Here is a 17,569-nt window from a genome sequence, read left to right as displayed (position 1 = left end):
AGCAAGCCCATAGGGAAATTCGTCTTGCGAAGCGCATCGAAAAACGGAAAACCCTTTCGTCTAGCGGGTTTTTCGTCTTGCGAGGCATTCGTCTTGCGGGGCACCACTGTACTATATTCCAGAAGCTTTTGATTTTTGCTGTGACACTCCCTCTGATGCAGCTGTGTCCAAGGCAGGGTGAGTCAGTGGCTCCCCCCACCCCTCTCTGGAGGCTGACTTCTGACCAGGGTGGAGCCTGCTGCTTTCCTCGCCGGTCCTCTTAAACCCTGGCAAGCACCGTGCTTTCCAAGCTTTTCCTACCTTATAATTTTGGGTCCTGCTTCCTCCCTTCATCCCACTGCTGCCTGCCTTTTGCAGTGGCTGGTCGGGGAGCTGCTGATCCGTTCTGGTGGGCTGCGGTGGGTGGGTGGGTGGTGGGTCAGGCTACACAAAGAAGGAGGGACCGCAACTGTGTGGGCAACAGGCTGAACCGGGTCAGGAGCATAAGAGCTGGTTGGTTCTTTTTTTTTATAAGATATTTATTGAGATTTTTTAACATATTACAGTAAAAATGGAAAAAGAAAAAAGAAAAATACAAAATAAAAACAGTTTAAAACACATTAATTTTCCGTTTCTTATTTTCCTTAAGCTTATTTCCCCGGACCTCCTCATACCTCCCTTTTTTGTATTCCACTTAGATTTATTAGTTCAGCAAAGCCTTACCATTAAGCTTTTACCCATTTATAAACCTTTTTTTTCAAATTCTCTTAAAGCATTACAGCTAGAAACCACTTAATTTCTATCCAACATCATTCTAACATTCATTCATTTTACAATATTTCTGTAAATAATCTTTAAATTTCTTCCAATCTTCTTCCACCGACTCTTCTTCCTGGTCCCGGATTCTGCCAGTCATTTCTGCCAATTCCATATAGTCTATCACCTTCATCTGCCATTCTTCCAAAGTGGGTAGATCTTGTGTCAAGAGTTGGTTGGGTCAGGGCCCATCGAGTTCAGCATCCTGAACTAAACCCGGACACTCCTTGCAGGGACAGGATCCAAAATACGAAGGAGATGTGGGTGGTGGCTAAACCGTGTCTCCCAGTGTCTTGGGGGATTTCCAGTGTTTTGAAGAAAGGCTGTGGCTTCCGTAACTGCTGCTTGGCAGGCAGAAATGGACTCAGCGTTACCTTGCCTAGCTACACCCCCCTGCTTGAAAATGACCTCTCAACAGAGATTTTTTTTTTCTCTCCATGGAAACCCCCTCTCTAAATTGGGTTGACATCTGTGCATCAAATTGACTTGCTTTTTCCAGGAGCTAAAAGCAGTTTGATTGAAGCATGGCGTTTTGGGGGAGAGGCGGGAACCTGAAAGTGTGGTTTAAACATCGCATTCATTCAGAGGAAATTATGGGCTTAGGTTTAAAGTACTAAGTTGTACGGAAGAGTACACCCATGTAAATTAACAAGACTTTTAGACGGCTATGTCCATTAAATTCAACAGGTCTGTTCTTCGGTAAGAAGGCATGGCAGCTGAATAGCAATTTAAACGTTTGCTTTGGTTTTTTTGTGAAGTATTTAGAGGTTCGTTTCACAGCCAAGCGGTATACAGATTTCGTAAAATAAAAACACCCTTCTGTACATGGCTTTTTTTTTACAGGGGGTATGGAGAGGCAGCAGTAAACTTTTTTCTGGGGATGTCCTGTCTGTTTACTTATTGAAGAGTTTGGGTTTGATATCCCGCTTTATCACTACCCGAAGTAGTCTCAAAGCGGCTAACAATCTCCTTTCCCTTCCTCCCCCACAACAAGCACTCTGTGAGGTGAGTGGGGCTGAGAGACTTCAGAGAAGTGTGACTGGCCCAAGGTCACCCAGCAGCTGCATGTGGAGGAGCGGAGACGCGAACCCGGTTCCCCAGATTACGAGACTACCGCTCTTAACCACTACACCACGCTGGCTCCCTTAGTGCATTTTTATCCCACCTTTTTTCTCTCCAAGGAAGCTCAAGGTGGCATGCACTCTTCTCCCCCCTCATGTAATCCCACAACAACCCTTTGAGGTAGGCTAGGCTGCAAAGGCATTGACTGGCTTCCAGGTTCACACCTAGTGAGCTTTGCTGCTGAACTGCGGTCTCCCAGGTCGCAGCTTGATGAGTCACAGGTGGGGATATAGGCATGAATACAAATACGCGCATTTGTATCCTTCCTTTTATTTGTTTTGGCTGAGTAGTAAGTGATTGAATTTGGCAAGGTATTATACCAAGGCAGGAAATGTGGGTCATTTTATAACGCTTACTCAGAATTTCGCCGCTTCTGGAAGTCGTCCGAGTCTGTAGGTGATCCTTGAGGAAAGCTATATCTTACTGTGTATCTCGTACACATTAATTCTTCCTTGCGTCAGTCACTAAAGAAAGCTAACTGCAACTTGAAGTGTTAGTTGAACCGAAGAAGGATTAGATGAATTGAGAAAAATGAAATTTGGATCTAATTAATGGAGTCATTTGTTTTGATTATAGGTTATACTGCAGGGGTCAGCAAACTTTTTCAGCAGGGGGCCGGTCCACTGTCCCTCAGACCTTGTGGGGGGCCGGACTATATTTTGAAGGGGGAAAAATATGAACGAATTCCTATGCCCCACAAATAACCCAGAGATGCATTTTAAATAAAAGCTCACATTCTACTCATGTAAAAACACCAGGCAGGCCCCACAAATAACCCAGAGATGCATTTATAGAAAACAATGTACAGGAAAAACTAATGTTAGATATTAGAGTAGATCCAGTGTCTTGTTAAATATGAGATTATTACCAGTAATCCTACTTGTGAAATGTATTGTGTTTTAATAGAAATGTAATCTGAATCCTGAAATACTCTTTTTTGGGGAGAAATCTATGTTTATGCTTAAATGCATACCCTAATCAGTATTATTTTTGTAATGCAGTTTGGTACAGAAAATAAAAACATTTTTTAAAAAAAGTTACAAGCAACAACTTTGTGGAATCGCCACTTGGGCTTGCTTCGTTGTTGATTTAATAAGAATAGGTAACGATTATGTCTTTGCTTTTTAAGGAGCAGCAGAAAATATCCTGTTATGGAAAAATTCTGCTGCAAGTCACTTCCTGCTGGAAAGCTTGCCTGTCTTGGGGCTGTCAGTGGCGCTGAGCCTCTCAGTCTGCAAGAGCAGTGATATCCTTAAGCAATAGCAAGCTGTTTCACAGCAAAAATAAGAGCCTACTGGATTTTTGGACAAGGACAATGGGAGTCATAGTCCAGCAGCATCTGGGTGGCCAGAAGTTCCCCCACACCTGTCCTAGAAAAAAATAAATAATAGGTTGCAATATGACATATATTTTGGATGCATGCAAAAAATTAGAAAATTTTGGGAACATACAGCAAGGGAAATTACATTAGTAACAGGATAAACTTTGCCTACAGGGCCTCTTTACTTTCTGGATATGTTAAAGAAACTGTACTAACAGAGGACAGGGAATTAATCACACCACATCTCTCTCTGTCTGTGTGTGTTTGGGGGGGAGATAAGAACACTATGCATGAGGGAATGGGTAAGTAAGACCTGGGACATAAAATGCAAGTTTTAAGCTCGCACACATTTGGTTAGAACTGGAGAAGGTAGACAGCAAGAGAATGTATTCATGGAGAAATGGGAGTCTTTTTTTTTATAATGTGGTACAGGAACACGTAAGCCCATTTCTGCTACTTGGAAGCGTGTAACAGCAATCTGTTGTACTCAGTCTTGGTATGGAAACTTGTCCTGCTGTGTTCACTTCTATGTTCACTTCTGGAGATCCTTTTTTATATATATTTTTGGCGTGTGTTATTTTGTTCCATTAACAATTATATTTTTTAAAAAAGATTGCAAGTGAAATGGGGGTGGGGAGATGTTTCTCTGCCTGGAGAGATGCTGCGAGTTGGATGTAGACAGTTCTGACCACGACTGTGCAAAAAATAGCGGCCTCCATCCCTACCGTGCCCACTTTTGCACATGGCCTTGCCCGCTGCTATTGGAAGCTTGCCTTCAAGGAAATACTAACCCTCAGGCTGAAATTGGTTCTCCCAACCCTTGTCTTAAGCCCCATCGCTAAACACTGCATCTTAAGAAAGCCAGAGATGGTTTGAATGAGCTTCCAGCTGGCACAGCATTCTTAAGGGCTAGAAACTTGTGTTTGCTTAAATGGGGTGGGGAACAAACGAGTCCGTTCCAGTGTATTCCAGTGCCCACACCAGTGTTTTCCCCCTTCCTCTCCAGGCCGAGGCAGAAGTAGCATCCTTGAACCGCCGCATTCAGCTCGTGGAAGAGGAGCTGGACCGGGCCCAGGAGCGCCTTGCGACAGCCTTGCAGAAGTTGGAGGAAGCTGAGAAAGCTGCCGATGAGAGTGAAAGGTAGGTGGGTGCATTTGCAAGAGGAAGGGGCTCCTTAGAGCAGGCATTCCCAAACCTGGCCCTCCAGACGGTTTTGGGACTACAACTCCCATCATCCCTAGCTAACAGGACTAGTGGTCAGGGATGATGGGAATTGTAGTCCCAAAACATTTGGAGGGCTGAGTTTGGGGATGCCTGCCTTAGAGCTTGTTCGCACTGAGCAAAGCTATGTATAAATTCTGTGTGGGTGGGTGGATGTTCAGGTGGGTGGGTGTCATATACCGTATTTTTCGCTCCATAGGACGCACTTTTTCCCTCCTAAAAAGTAAGGGGAAATGTGTGTGCGTCTAATGGAGCGAATGCAGGGGGGAGGCAGGCAGGAAAAGCCCCCAAGAGCCGCACACAAGCTCCACGCGGCTCTTGCGGGCTTTTCCCCAGGAGGGAGAAGGGACTGACGCGGCCAGTCAGTCCCTTCTCCCTCCTCGTAGAAAAGCCCGCAGGAGCCGCACACTCCTTAAAGGGTGCGCGGCTCCTGCGGGCTTTTGCGGGAGGTGGGGGTATTGCCATAGCCGCATGCGGCTAAAGAGGAAGCTAAGACAGCGAGCGGGATCCATCCCGCTTGCAGTCTTGGCTTCTTTGCTCTTTGGGGCTGGGGGCGGGGGAACCCGGGTTTCCCCCGGCAGCCCCAAGAAGCTCTGGGAGAAGATTTTTTTTTCTTGATTTCTCCCCTCTAAAAACTAGGTGCGCCTTATGGTCCGGTGCGCCTTATGGAGCGAAAAATACGGTAACTGAATCACACCCCCTGGTGTGTGTAACTGGGTAGAAGGTTAGGCCTTTCTCTGGCATTGCTAGCCTTCTGTGTGCCAGAGAGGTTCTTGTTTTGGAGAGGCCACCCGTGTCCCCAAGTCCTTTCTGCGGACTGGGAGAGCAGAGGAATGTCACATCTTGGATGCTGACGATCCCTTCTTCCCCCCCGTTCTCCCTCAGAGGCATGAAGGTAATTGAGAACAGAGCCCTGAAAGATGAAGAGAAGATGGAGCTGCAGGAGATCCAGCTGAAGGAGGCCAAGCACATCGCTGAGGAGGCCGACAGGAAGTACGAGGAGGTGAGAAGCCACAGCAGATGCGCCTTGACCAAGCAGGGTTGAACTCCTCCCTCATGACACACAGGGAGTTCAGTCCTGCTTTCTGCGGCTGCGCCATTCCCTGATCCACATTTGATGTCATATGCAGGCAACCCCGCCATTTTAATATTTTGTTGGAAGCCGCCCAGAGTGGCTGGGGAATCCCAGCCAGATGGGCGGGGTATAAATAAAAATAATTATTATTTTATTTACGTGTGTTCAGTATGTGCGCAGGCATTTTCAATGGTGTTTTAAATACAGGGGTACCTCGGGTTACAAACACTTCGGGTTACAGACTCCGCTAACCCCGAAGTAGTACATCAGTTTAATAACTTTACCTCAGGATGAGAACAAATTGTGCGTCAGCCGCAGCAGGAGACCCCCATTAGCTAAAGTGGTACCTCAGGTTAAGAATGGTTTCAGGTTAAGAACGGACCTCCAGAATGAATTAAGTTTGTAACCAGAGGTACCACCGTATACTCAGTTTCACTTAAACATGCAGTGCTTCGAAACATAACTCCCACCTAAATTGAGGAGTTGCCTGTATGATGTCATGTGTGGGGCAGGTGGTTTGGGGGGGGCTGCTTTGTGGGCCAAATGTGGAAGCCTGGTGGTCTGACCAGGTTGGAGGGTTCCCCACCTTTTTATTGATTTCAAATTACTGCTATTATTTATTAAATTCATTGCTTACTTTTTTTTTTAAGCAAGGTAACATGAAGTAACTAACACTATGTAAAAAGCACTATATAAACAGACACATCCAGTAAAAATGGCATAAAAGAAATGTGTGTGTGTGTGTGTGTGTGTAAGAGTTGGGGTGTCTAGGCGACGTTTCGACGAGGTCTCACTCGTCATCTTCAGGCTGGTGCTTTCGGCTTCTTGTTACTGGAACAGGCTCTGTTCCAGTAACAAGAAGCCGAAAGCACCAGCCTGAAGATGACGAGTGAGACCTCGTCGAAACGTCGCCTAGACACCCCAACTCTTACACGGGAAGACACCCGAAGACACCAAAACCTGCATATATATATATATATATATATATATATATATATATATATATATGAATGAGACAACCCTTCTTTTAAAAAGGCATGTTTAAGACATCTCACTCACTCAAGGAGGCCACCGATGATTCAGAACCAAAGGCCTGGCACAAAAGAAGAATCGCAGGGTGTGGGTCGGTTTATATGGGAAGAGGCGGCCATTGAGGTATTGGTGTCCTGAGACGTATAAATGATTTTAATCTTGTGCTTTTAAATGGTTGGAAATCTGCCCTGGGATCACGGTTAATGCTATTAGGTTCGTCAGCTGCCCTCCATCAGAAGGTCCCAGGGCAGGTTGCAGTAATATGAAATACAGCATTTAAAACTATATAAAACAGCTAGAGTGAGTCCATAGGCCAGAGGCCAATTTACAGAGGCATAACTTCAGTGTACGATGATAAGCTGTGCAGTGAAGGTACCAGGCGCGCCTCTTTGGGGAGAGGAAATCCACCAATTCATGGCGAAGGGCAGGTAACAAATCCAATTGACGATAATTTCTTCTTCCTCCTTTTCCTCCCAGGTTGCCCGGAAATTGGTCATCATAGAAGGTGATCTGGAGCGTACAGAGGAGAGAGCTGAGCTGGCAGAGTCGTGAGTGTTTTCTTCTTCTTCTCTCTCTCTCTCTCTCTCTCTCTCTTTCTCTCTTTGCATGAGGCACCCTGCTGCATGGAAGCTTTTAACACGAGCGAGCTCACCTTAAAACTCCCTGTTAGGCAAGGCCCAGAGTGTGGGGCGAAGGTTAGAGGCAGCCTCTGCTGGCTAGAAGGAATTGTGGCTCTCCACTTTCCCATTCTCGCTCTCTTTTTAGTGGGAAATCTTAACTGGGTTTTTTGGCAGGGGAATATGGTGTACAGACCAGTGGTTTTTTTTAAAAAAACACACCTGTACATTCTTTCCTGTGTAGAGAGGTGAGCATCTGTTAGTCCCTCTGCAGGGCGGAACTTAGGTTGACGGAGTTAGGCCTTCATTGTGGCCACATTCACACCATATATTGAAAGCAGTCCCATACCTCTTTAAGCAGTCATGGCTTCCTCCAAAAGAATTACCGGAGCTGAGTTGTTAGGAGACCTCTGTATTCTTTGTGGAGAGCTACAGTTCCCAGATGGGACGCGGGTGGCGCTGTGGGTTAAACCACAGAGCTTAGGGCTTGCCAATCAGAAGGTCGGCGGTTCGAATCCCCGCGACTGGGTGAGCTCCCGTTGCTCGGTCCCTGCTCCTGCCAACTTAGCAGTTCGAAAGCACGTCAAAGTGCAAGTAGATAAATAGGTACCACTCCGGCGGGAAGGTAAACGGCGTTTCCGTGTGTTGCTCTGGTTCACCAGAGGCGGCTTAGCCATGCTGGCCACATGACCCGGAAGCTGTACGCCGGCTCCCTCGGCCAATAAAGCGAGATGAGCGCCGCAACCCCAGAGTCGGTCACGACTGGACCTAATGGTCAGGGGTCCCTTTACCTTTACAGTTCCCAGAGTTCCCTGAGAAGAGGGATTGATTGTTAAACCACTCTGGAAATTGTAGCTTTGTGAGGGGAATGGGGAGGGGGGTTATTCTCCTAACAACTCCCAGGACCCTTAACAGTCATGGCTTTCCTCTGCAAAACCCTGGGAACTATCGTATGTTAAGTGTACGAAGGGTTGTTAGGAGAGTTCCCCCTTCCCCCGAGCTACAATTCCCAAAGTGGTTTAGCAGTCAATCCCTCTTCCCAGGGAACTCTGGGAAATAATAGCTCTGGGTGGGCCATAGGGATCTCCTAAGAATTCTCAGCACCCTTATAATAATAATAATTTATTATTTGTACCCTGCCCATCTGGCTGGGTTTCCTCAGCCACTCTGGGCAGCTTCTAACAGAGATTAAAAATACATTAAAACACCAGTCATTAAAAACGTCCCTAAACAGGGCTGCCTCCAGATGTCTTCTAAACATCAGGTAGTTGTTTTTCTCTTTGACATCTGATGGGAGGGCGTTCCACAGGGTGGGCGCCACTACCGAGAAGGCCCTTTGCCTGGTTCCCTGTAACTTGGCTTCTCACAGTGAGGGAACCGCCAGAAGGCCGTCGGCGCTGGATCTCAGTGTCCGGGTGGAACAATGGGGGTAGAGACGCTCCTTCAGGTATACCTTATCAAATGACAGCTCCCAGAATCCTTTGGGGGAAGCCCTGAGTGTTCAAAGTGGTATCGTAGCACTTTCAGTGTGTAGCGCGATTGTGGCCCGTGTTAGGAAAAAGTGGGACAAAGGTGATTTCATCATATTGATGTGAGATACACACTCTGGCTCACAGTGAGATTAAAAAAAGGAAATAACAATATTTTAAAAGCAGCTTGGTGTCAGTCATGTCGGGCGCCATACCCAAGATCAGCACAGAAGCACCAGAAATCCAGCGGCAAATACAGAACGCCAGACAGATCTCCCGCAGCAGGACATTCCAGTGTCGGGTCACAATAACAGGCCTTGTTCCTTCCCCCCCCACTGCACATATCTCTGAAACAGGCAAGACTTGTGATGAGCCCCCCCCCCTGGTCCATGTGTTTAAGATCATTTGGGGTTCATTCATTGTATTCGAACATGGCTGGGCCACCCTGTTGCAGTCTTCCAGATGTGTGTCTGGGGCTCCGTCTCATCTGCTTCACATCTGGGGTGCTGATGTGATGGATGGAGTGGGGGGGGGCTAAGAGGAGGAAACGAGACAGTCTGCAAAAAATGCCAAGCATGCTTCTAGGTCCTGGCAAGGCCACATTTTGGGGGGGGGGACACACATTGTGATACTCCCTGCCTCCAACAAGAGTTTTGCCCCTTGCCAAAAACCAGCGAATCTTCCGCAACTGCCTGATAAGGACAGGCCTGTCGTTTTTGCAAGACGGCTGAAATATGTTCCCTGCAAGCGCAATTAATGCCATATGTTGTTTTCCTTTGTCCCACGGTCCCTTAAAAAATATTAATTGGGAGTCTGAGATCCCACTTCACAAGTTGGCTTCGGAGAGAATGTTGTTGGGGTAACTGGAAACCATTTACTTCAGAACTTGTGCTCTGCCTTTCTGTGAGGTGAAGTTCCCACCAGTAGGTTTCCCCCTCTAAAATATAAACACACTGGGTGCACATCTAATGCCGTAAGATGGTATCTGTGACTAGTTTCCGTTGTTTCTTCTCACGGAAAGCTGTGTGTTTCTACGTCCCCATTGCACCGCGCATTTAAAGCTCTTGAAGCAGCCCTGGCTTCCCTCAAAGAATTCTGGGAACTGTAGTTGGTTAAGGGTGCCAAGCGTTGTTGCCCCTCGCAATTCCCAGAATTCCCTGGGAAGAAGAGGGATTGAACGCTAAACCTCTCTGGGAATTGTAACTCGGGGAATTGGGGAGGGGTGTCTCTTAACAGCTCTCAGCACCCTTAACAAAACTACAGCTCCCAGAATCCTCTCCCAATTCCTGGCACCTTTTGCTGAACCAGAATTCCCAGCATCCTTTTATTGGGCCGAACTGTTCCCAGTGGCGTTGCAGTAAAAACGGACGCTAGTTTTGCCATATAGACGTGCACTCAGGGCTACACTCACTAAGTGTTGCACGCTTGTTCTTCTTGTGTGTAGATCTCTTGCACAGGGCCTGAACACCAGCCCTCTCCTCCTTTTCCTCACCGCCACCCCCGGCCCACCCTCTCACTGTGGTGCTCACATCTTCGTTGCTGTGCGCCAGCCAAGTCTGCCTCTCTCTCCTTCACCGACTACAGTTATGCAGAAGATCTTACACAGCTTCCCCATGTGGTTCCTGGTCGCAGGGGTGGGGAGGTTGTCATCTGGGAGAGTGCCTCATCTTTATGGTTGAGCCCATCACCATCGCCCTTCTCCAGCTGTGGCGCATGAGAAGCAGATGGGCTGGAGACGCATGGAAACAGCCTCCCCATGGAGCTAAAATGGGCTTCTGCATCAAGGTGGGCCAGATGTTAGTGGGCTCCTCTGCCTTCCATCATCCCAAGCCATCGGGCCATGCTGGCTGGGTGCTGATGGGAGTTGTAGTCCAGCAACACCCGGAGGACTACAATTCTATCCCCGCCCCCTGCAAAAAAAAACCTGCTCTACATTGTGAGCTTTTCATTAACTCCTGTGCAATTCCTGGCTGGAAATAATCCCCTCTCAGTTGGGACTGTGTGTACCCCACCTTAAAAAAACAAAACCAACCACCTAAAACTGCAAAATGCGAAACTATCTGAATTCGAAACCACATGCAACCCCCCCCCCAAAAAAAAACCCCACACCAAGGTAGTGTGTGTTTTTTTCTTGTGCAAAATGTCTGCATTTTGCCAGCTGTGCAGGCTCCCTACAGCCTTGTCTGGAACACAACGGAATATTATTTTGGGTGCTCTTGTGACGCCCCAAGCGTCATCAGTTCCCCCTCTTACAACTGAGTTTCTCTTCAGCCTTAAGGGCAATAGGTTTTGATATTTAAGTTGTTTTCGCCCCTGTTGTGGCCTGGTAAGAACCGGCCTGCGCTCTCGCAGACTCCTTTGGCATGCACAGTTCCTGTCATTGGAAGGGAAGAGAGGGCCATTTGGGGCCCTTCTATGGGGCCTGCCTTATTATTATTAAATATTAAATATTAAATATTTATACCCACCCATCTGGCTGTGTTTGAGCCAGTTGCCCTCCTCCCTTTCAGCAGCTGGCAGCTATCTTGTTCGCAGTCCCCTCACACAGAACCACTCCTTGCGCAGGAGCATAGCTGTCAACCTTCCCCTTTTTTTGTGGGAAATTCCCATATTCCAGCGCTGTTTCCCGCTGCTTCCCGCTTCTATCCCGGATTGTTAGATATCCCGTAGACCGTCCCCAGGACAGGTGAGGCCGCTGATCCCTTATTTTCGAGGCTGCTGATCCCTTATTTTCAAAACTGAAAGTTGACAGCTATGCGCAGGAACCTCAACGGACACTCGGAGGGCTGTCTGCAGAGGTGGCCAGGCTACCGCTTTATAACCTCTCTTCACCATCACACTTCTGGGCCTGGTCTAACAGGTCTTCTCAGGAAATATCCCCTGCCTGGCATGAGGCCTGTAGAATTGTGCCATCTCTCTCTCCCCCTTTGTAAAACCTCTTTCCTTACCCCGCTAAGCATGCATGTTGTGACAGACTTTTTTTTTCTTCTCCCCCCACCCTTTTTATGGCTCTGCTTTGTGTCTGTGTGTGTGTGTCCTTTCCGTTGCTGCTCCTTTTGCCCCCAACCCAACACCCCGTCCGAACTTGTGCCTGCCGACGCGGTCCTGCCTTTCTAAACAGCCGTTGCCGGGACTTGGATGAGCAGATCCGGTTGATGGACCAAAACTTGAAGTTCCTTGCTCAGGCTGAAGAAAAGGTACTAACCCTTCCTGCCCGCCCCCTCCCACAACCTCCGGCTCCATTGAACGCCCGTGCTGCTCCCCATTTCTTTCCCCCTGAAAAGAAAAGAAAAGAAGAAAGCTCCTTCGAGCGCATTTCTCCTCTCGCTTCCTCAATACGCTTTGCTTGCTCTCTCTGTATTTTTTCTCTCTGTCTCTGACTTCAACTGGTTTCATTTTACTTTTCCTGCCGAGCAGGTTGCGGCTGCTGGGGCCCTGCTCCGTGGCACAGCGGCTTCCTTCAGGATGGCAGTGAGGCCTAATGGATTCCAGGCAAGGTTTCCACCCTGGACCCAGAGCCTACCAGGCAGCTTTTGGCTGCAGCTTGCAGGCTGTGTAGTCGTGCTTGTGTGTGTGTGTATGCAAAAATCCCCGTTGTGCTAATGCTCCTGACGTTTTATTTACTGAACTTATTAGTCAGTAATAATCTTTTACTGAACTTCTTAGTTGCTTAAAAAAAGAAAAAGTAACTCAAAGTATCTTAGAATGAACGCATACATGAAAACCAGCATAAAACAATCTGTAGAAAAATCTAAAACATATTCATGGTGGGTCTTTTTTAAAGGCAAGATTTAAAATCCAGTGGTACTTTTCGGGTTAAGAACTTAATTCGTTCTGGAGGTCGGTTTTTAACCTGAGGTACCACTTTAGCTAATGGGTCCTCCTGCTGCCGCTGCTGCGCGATTTCTGTTCTCATCCTGAAGCAAAGTTCTTAACCTGAGGTACTATTTCTGGGTTAGCAGAGTCTGTAACCTGAAGCGTCTGTAACCTGAGGTACCACTGTACCCCACATGCTCAAGGAATCCACGGATAGTTAAAAGCCAAAGGCCTGGTAGAAAACAAACATTTTGGAAGGTGCCCAAAGCTGTTCAGTTGATGGTGCCAGTCGAGCATTCGGCAAACAGGGAGCCACCACTGAAAAGTCCCTGTTCTTGTGTTGCCGCCCTCTGGACCTCCTGGTGGGGGGGCGAGAGCATGGAAAAGGGCCTCAGGTGGCCCCGGGGGTTGTGGACAATGGGTGTTATAGTGCCAGTTCATTCCATTCAATAATTTGTTATGTTTCTATGCCAGTTTTCACTCACACAAGTCACAAAATAAAAAAATTCCTTCCAGTAGCACCTTAAAGACCAACTAAGTTAGTTCTTGGTATGAGCTTTCGTGTGCATGCACACTTCTTCAGATACACAGAAGTGTGAATGCACTGAAGAAGTGTGCATGCACACGAAAGCTCATACCAAGAACTAACTTAGTTGGTCTTTAAGGTGCTACTGGAAGGAATTTTTTTATTTTGACTATGGCAGACCAACACGGCTACCTATCTGTAACAAGTCACAAAGTGGCTCACAAATAAAAAATAACAACAATAGAATGTCAGAGTTGTAGAATAATTAACAAATCATCAGTCAATGACTTCTGGACATCATGGACGATAAGTATTGTAGTCCCAATGACTGGCCACTCTTTTTTTAAAAAAAGGCTTTACAGTGGACGCTCAGGTTGTGAACATGATCCATGCGGGAGGCACGTTTGCAACCCGCAGCGCCGTGTCTGTGCATGCGTGGGTTGTGATTTGGCGCTCATGCGCGAGCGCCCCGGAAGTAACCCGTTCCGGTACTTCAGGGTTTCGGCGCATCCGTAACCCGAAAATGCGCAACCTGAAGCATCTTGAACCTGAGGTATGACTGTATTGGTCAGAGACAACCCATTAAAATGTGCCCAAATATGAACTGGTACAAAGTGCAGCCGCCAGACTTCAAGCCTATAATACACACACACACACACACACACACACACACACACACACACACACAGAATTCCTACATGACCCGATTTACAGAGCCTGCAAGATGTTGTGTTTGGCCGGTGCCTGGGTCCTCAAAACCTTTTGTCTCCCGTGGACGGGGAGTCACTGTTGGCCTTGTTAGGCCCCTCTCCTGAAGTCTCTTCGACCCATGGATTCACTCTCTTCTCTTTCTCTCCTGTCCTCCTTTTTCTCCCTTTCCCATCCATTATTTCTCTCTCTCTCTCTCTCTCTCTCTCTGGCTTTCTCTCTTACTCCTTTCCCCGCCCTCCTCGGCAAACACACTGCAGCAAATGTTCGGAGCTGGAAGAGGAGCTGAAGAATGTCACCAACAACCTCAAGTCCCTTGAGGCTCAGGCTGAGAAGGTAGGGCTGGCTATTCTCCTCCCCACTGTGGCCGGAGGAATAGCCTTTCCCTCCCACCCACCCCCTGATAATCCTTCCGTGTTTACTCAGTTGAAACCTGGAAAGTATACAATGAAGACGTCAAGAGGCCCTGTATAGAATCGTAGAATGAAAAGGGGGGACCCCAAGGGTCATCTAGTCAAACCCCCTGCAATCACACCTGAAGCATCCCTGACAGATGACCATCTGGGCTTATACATGAGCCATTGGCCTAATCCAGCAGGGGCCAGTTAAAAACTAAAACACTCACTTTATGGCAATTCTTTACTTTTAAAGATAAGCCCATTTACAGTTCAAAGTCTCCTGAATTCACTAGTAACACCAGCTGTCTCTTGTGAGGAATAATATACAGTGGTAAAAAGGTAAAGGTAAAGGTACCCTTGCCCGAACGGGCCAGTCTTGACAGACTCTGGGGTTTGTGCGCCCATCTCACTCAAGAGGCCGGGGGCCAGCGCTGTCCGGAGACACTTCCGGGTCACGTGGCCAGCGTGACAAAGCTGCATCTGGCGAGCCAGCGCAGCACACGGAACGCCGTTTACCTTCCCGCTGGTAAGCGGTACCTATTTATCTACTTGCACCCGGGGGTGCTTTCGAACTGCTAGGTTGGCAGGCGCTGGGACCGAGCAGCGGGAGCGCACCCCGCCGCGGGGATTCGAACCGCCGACCTTTCGATCGGCAAGCCCTAGGCGCTGAGGCTTTTACCCACAGCGCCACCCGCGTCCCTTGTGAGGAATAATATACAGTGGTACCTCGGGTTAAGTACTTAATTCATTCCGGAGGTCCATTCTTAACCTGAAACTGTTCTTAACCTGAAGCACCACTTTAACTAATGGGGCCTCCTGCTGCCGCCGTGCCGCCGTAGCACAATTTCTGTTCTCATCCTGAAGAAAAGTTCTTAACCTGAAGCGCTATTTCTGGGTTAGCGGAGTCTGTAACCTGAAGTGGATGTAACCTGAGGTACCACTGTATTTACTTCGTAGGGAGAGCTGGTGGTTCAAACTGGGCAGCGATCTGTGGGGTACCCAGATGGTCATCTGTACCCACGTAGGTACCCAGCAGGGCAGAGTCTCTCCTTTTCTGACTCAAGAGCAGTGATCAGCTCTCCTGCTGGAATAATATTAGATAAACAAAGCTGCATCAAGTGTCTCAAGATCCCTCCTACAGGGATAAGGTCCCTGCAATGGTCACTTTTCCATGGTGGTGTTTAAAGTAACTTTGTACAAAGACACAACTTTAAAATGGCTTGAAGCCCTGAGAAAAACAAAACTAAAACTAAAACACTCACAAGTGGCAGCAGGAAGCCTCAGTGAATGGCAGTATTCCTGTTGTGTGCTGGCTGCTGAAACGAAAGGCAAGCAGGCACCCCATTAAAATGTCTCTGGGGGCTCCTCCTGAGAAAGCCTTGTCCGAGTAACCTGTCTGCCCAAGCCTAGGGCAGGATGTGCAGAGCAGCTCCTTCGGGGGCCAGGAGGCAAAGAAGGGTCAGATCAGTGGAAGGCGTTGCTTGCAGAAGGGTCGATCCTTGGCTCCTCCAGTTAAAGGATCAGGTGGCGGTGGGGTGGTGACCCTAGGGAGCTGCTGCCAGTTCAGTAGAGATGATACTGGGTTGGTGGGGGCAAGAGTTCTGGCTATAAGGCAGCTCCCTGTGTTCTGGAATCGAGGCATATGGCTCTTTTTTTGGGGAGGGGGGTGTATTATTATTTTATATACTGTGATCTTTTTATGTGAACTGCCCTTAGACCTCCGGGTATAGAGCGGTGTGTATAAATTCAATCAATCAAAATAATAATAATAATAAATTTATTTATACCCCGCTCATCTGGCCAAGTTTCCCCAGCCACTCTGGGTGGCTCCCAATCAAATGTTAAAAACAGTACAGCATTAAATATTAAAAACTTCCCTAAGCAGGGCTGCCTTCAGGTGTCTTTTAAAGATAAGATAGCTGCTTATCTCCTTCACATCTGATGGGAGGGCGTTCCACAGTGTGGGTGCCACTACCGAGAAGGACCTCTGCCTGATGGGAGTTGTAGTGTAGCAGTGTCTGGAAGGGCGCACAAATTTTTCACTTAGCCCTGGCACAACTTGCTTTTTCTAGCCTCACCTCTTATAAATGGAACGAACGAATCGCTTCCTGTAAAATATACTTGTTAATATTTAACAAAGCAGTTTCATGCGTAAAGAGAAATAGACTTGGTTAAAAACCTCTGCTTTAAAGAACACGACCCTTTGGGCATTAGTATTATATCTAGGCATGTCTTGGCTAACGATAAATGCAAGATGTGGGTCCCTGGAAGCCCTTGGGAGTGGAAGTAGAATAAAAACCCTGTCTCAGGACTGCTCTCCTCCCCTCCGTCTAAGAGCTGGAGGCATCTTCCTATCCTTACCCCTACTTATCCTCACAACAACCTTGTGGGGTAGGGCAGGCTGAGAGCCAGAGGCTGACCCAAGCTCTCCCAGTAAGCTTAGTGGCCAAGCTGGGATTGAAGACCTGGTTTCTCTCCCAGAATGAACGCAACACTCTTATAACAACTGTGCCATGTTGGCTGTCGTTTCCATTCTGCCTTCGCCCTCTCTATGGCAGGGGAAGGTCTTTTTCTTTAAGTTTTCCATTAAACTTAAAGAAAGCTGTTGAGAGTGGTATCTGGCCTTTGCAGTGGGGTGCTGGTAGTGAGTCGCCTTGCTATGTCTGGACCCTGAGTTGTGTCTTCTCTCCCCGCAGTACTCTCAAAAAGAGGATAAATATGAAGAGGAGATCAAGATCTTGACCGACAAACTCAAGGAGGTGAGCTATGCCTTGTGTGAAGGGTCAAGGTGGGTGGCTGTCCTTCCTTGGGCCGCTCCTTGGCAACATGGGGCAAGATGTTGCTGAACTACAACTCCCATCATCCCTGGCCACCAGCCTTGCTGGCCAGGGCTGATGGGAATTGTAGTCCCAACAACACCACACTGTCTGCCTTTGTAATAGACTTGACTAGTATCCCCGGAGGCATGGCACATTGGGAAGAGTTTGGACATAATCAATAGGCAGCCCTGCTTGTAATGTAAACCCCACTCCCCCCTGCCAGGGGACAGACCAACGGAGGCAGGAGATCGAATAGATCAGACCTCCCCTTTCTTGACTGACCGCAACTCTTTCTCCCTTTCCCAGGCTGAGACCCGTGCCGAGTTTGCTGAGCGGTCAGTAGCCAAGCTGGAGAAGACCATTGATGACTTGGAAGGTAGGTGTGGGCAAGAAGGTGGTGCAGTTGGATAGGGAGAATCCAGCTAAACGGGAGCTTCTTCCTTGATAACGGCACATAGCATGCCGTGATTTTATTTCGCCACCCTGGTGACTGGTTGTTGCAGATTCTTAACTCCCATCAGCCCCTGCTGGTGCTGGTCAAGGGGATGTTGGGAGTTGTAGGCAAGTGACATCGTATCAGCAGCAGGGTTAGCGACCCTCTGCCTTTATTTTTCTCTCTTTTACCTTGACGTCAGGTCTGGTGTTTTGTG

General features: G+C 47.9%; 1 protein-coding gene and 1 long non-coding RNA gene across 20 annotated transcripts in view; both read left to right on the top strand.

The window, feature by feature from the left end:
* The window catches only part of TPM3 (tropomyosin 3), a gene marked incomplete at its 3' end in the record, with an annotated part of 75,485 nt that overhangs the window by 39,309 nt on the left and 18,607 nt on the right, over window positions 1-17,569 (top strand). For 10 of the 19 annotated variants that reach the window (XR_014519582.1, XR_014519583.1, XR_014519586.1 and 7 more), the window contains 6 exons: window positions 4,245-4,378; window positions 5,345-5,462; window positions 7,044-7,114; window positions 13,963-14,038; window positions 16,797-16,859; window positions 17,226-17,295. Coding sequence is in view for 11 of the 19 variants with exons in the window: in XM_083477349.1 (XP_083333475.1) it covers window positions 4,245-4,378; window positions 5,345-5,462; window positions 7,044-7,114; window positions 13,963-14,038; window positions 16,797-16,859; window positions 17,226-17,295 (532 nt within the window). Of the gene's footprint in view, window positions 1-4,244; window positions 4,379-5,344; window positions 5,463-7,043; window positions 7,115-11,773; window positions 11,850-13,962; window positions 14,039-16,796; window positions 16,860-17,225; window positions 17,296-17,569 lie in introns of all 19 variants that reach the window. The other 9 variants (XR_014519580.1, XR_014519581.1, XR_014519584.1 and 6 more) reach the window with 1 other exon arrangement.
* LOC310694376 lies at window positions 14,803-15,841 on the top strand. Its single transcript, XR_014519636.1, has 2 exons — window positions 14,803-15,095; window positions 15,126-15,841. It is a non-coding gene; the product is annotated as an uncharacterized lncRNA (long non-coding RNA).

The sequence above is a fragment of the Podarcis liolepis genome (genome assembly GCF_965112155.1).
Source record: "Podarcis liolepis genome assembly, chromosome: 15".
NCBI lineage: Eukaryota > Metazoa > Chordata > Lepidosauria > Squamata > Lacertidae > Podarcis > Podarcis liolepis.
The sequence above is the reverse complement of the archived record's forward strand: the minus strand, read 5'-3'. Positions and strand labels throughout refer to the sequence as shown.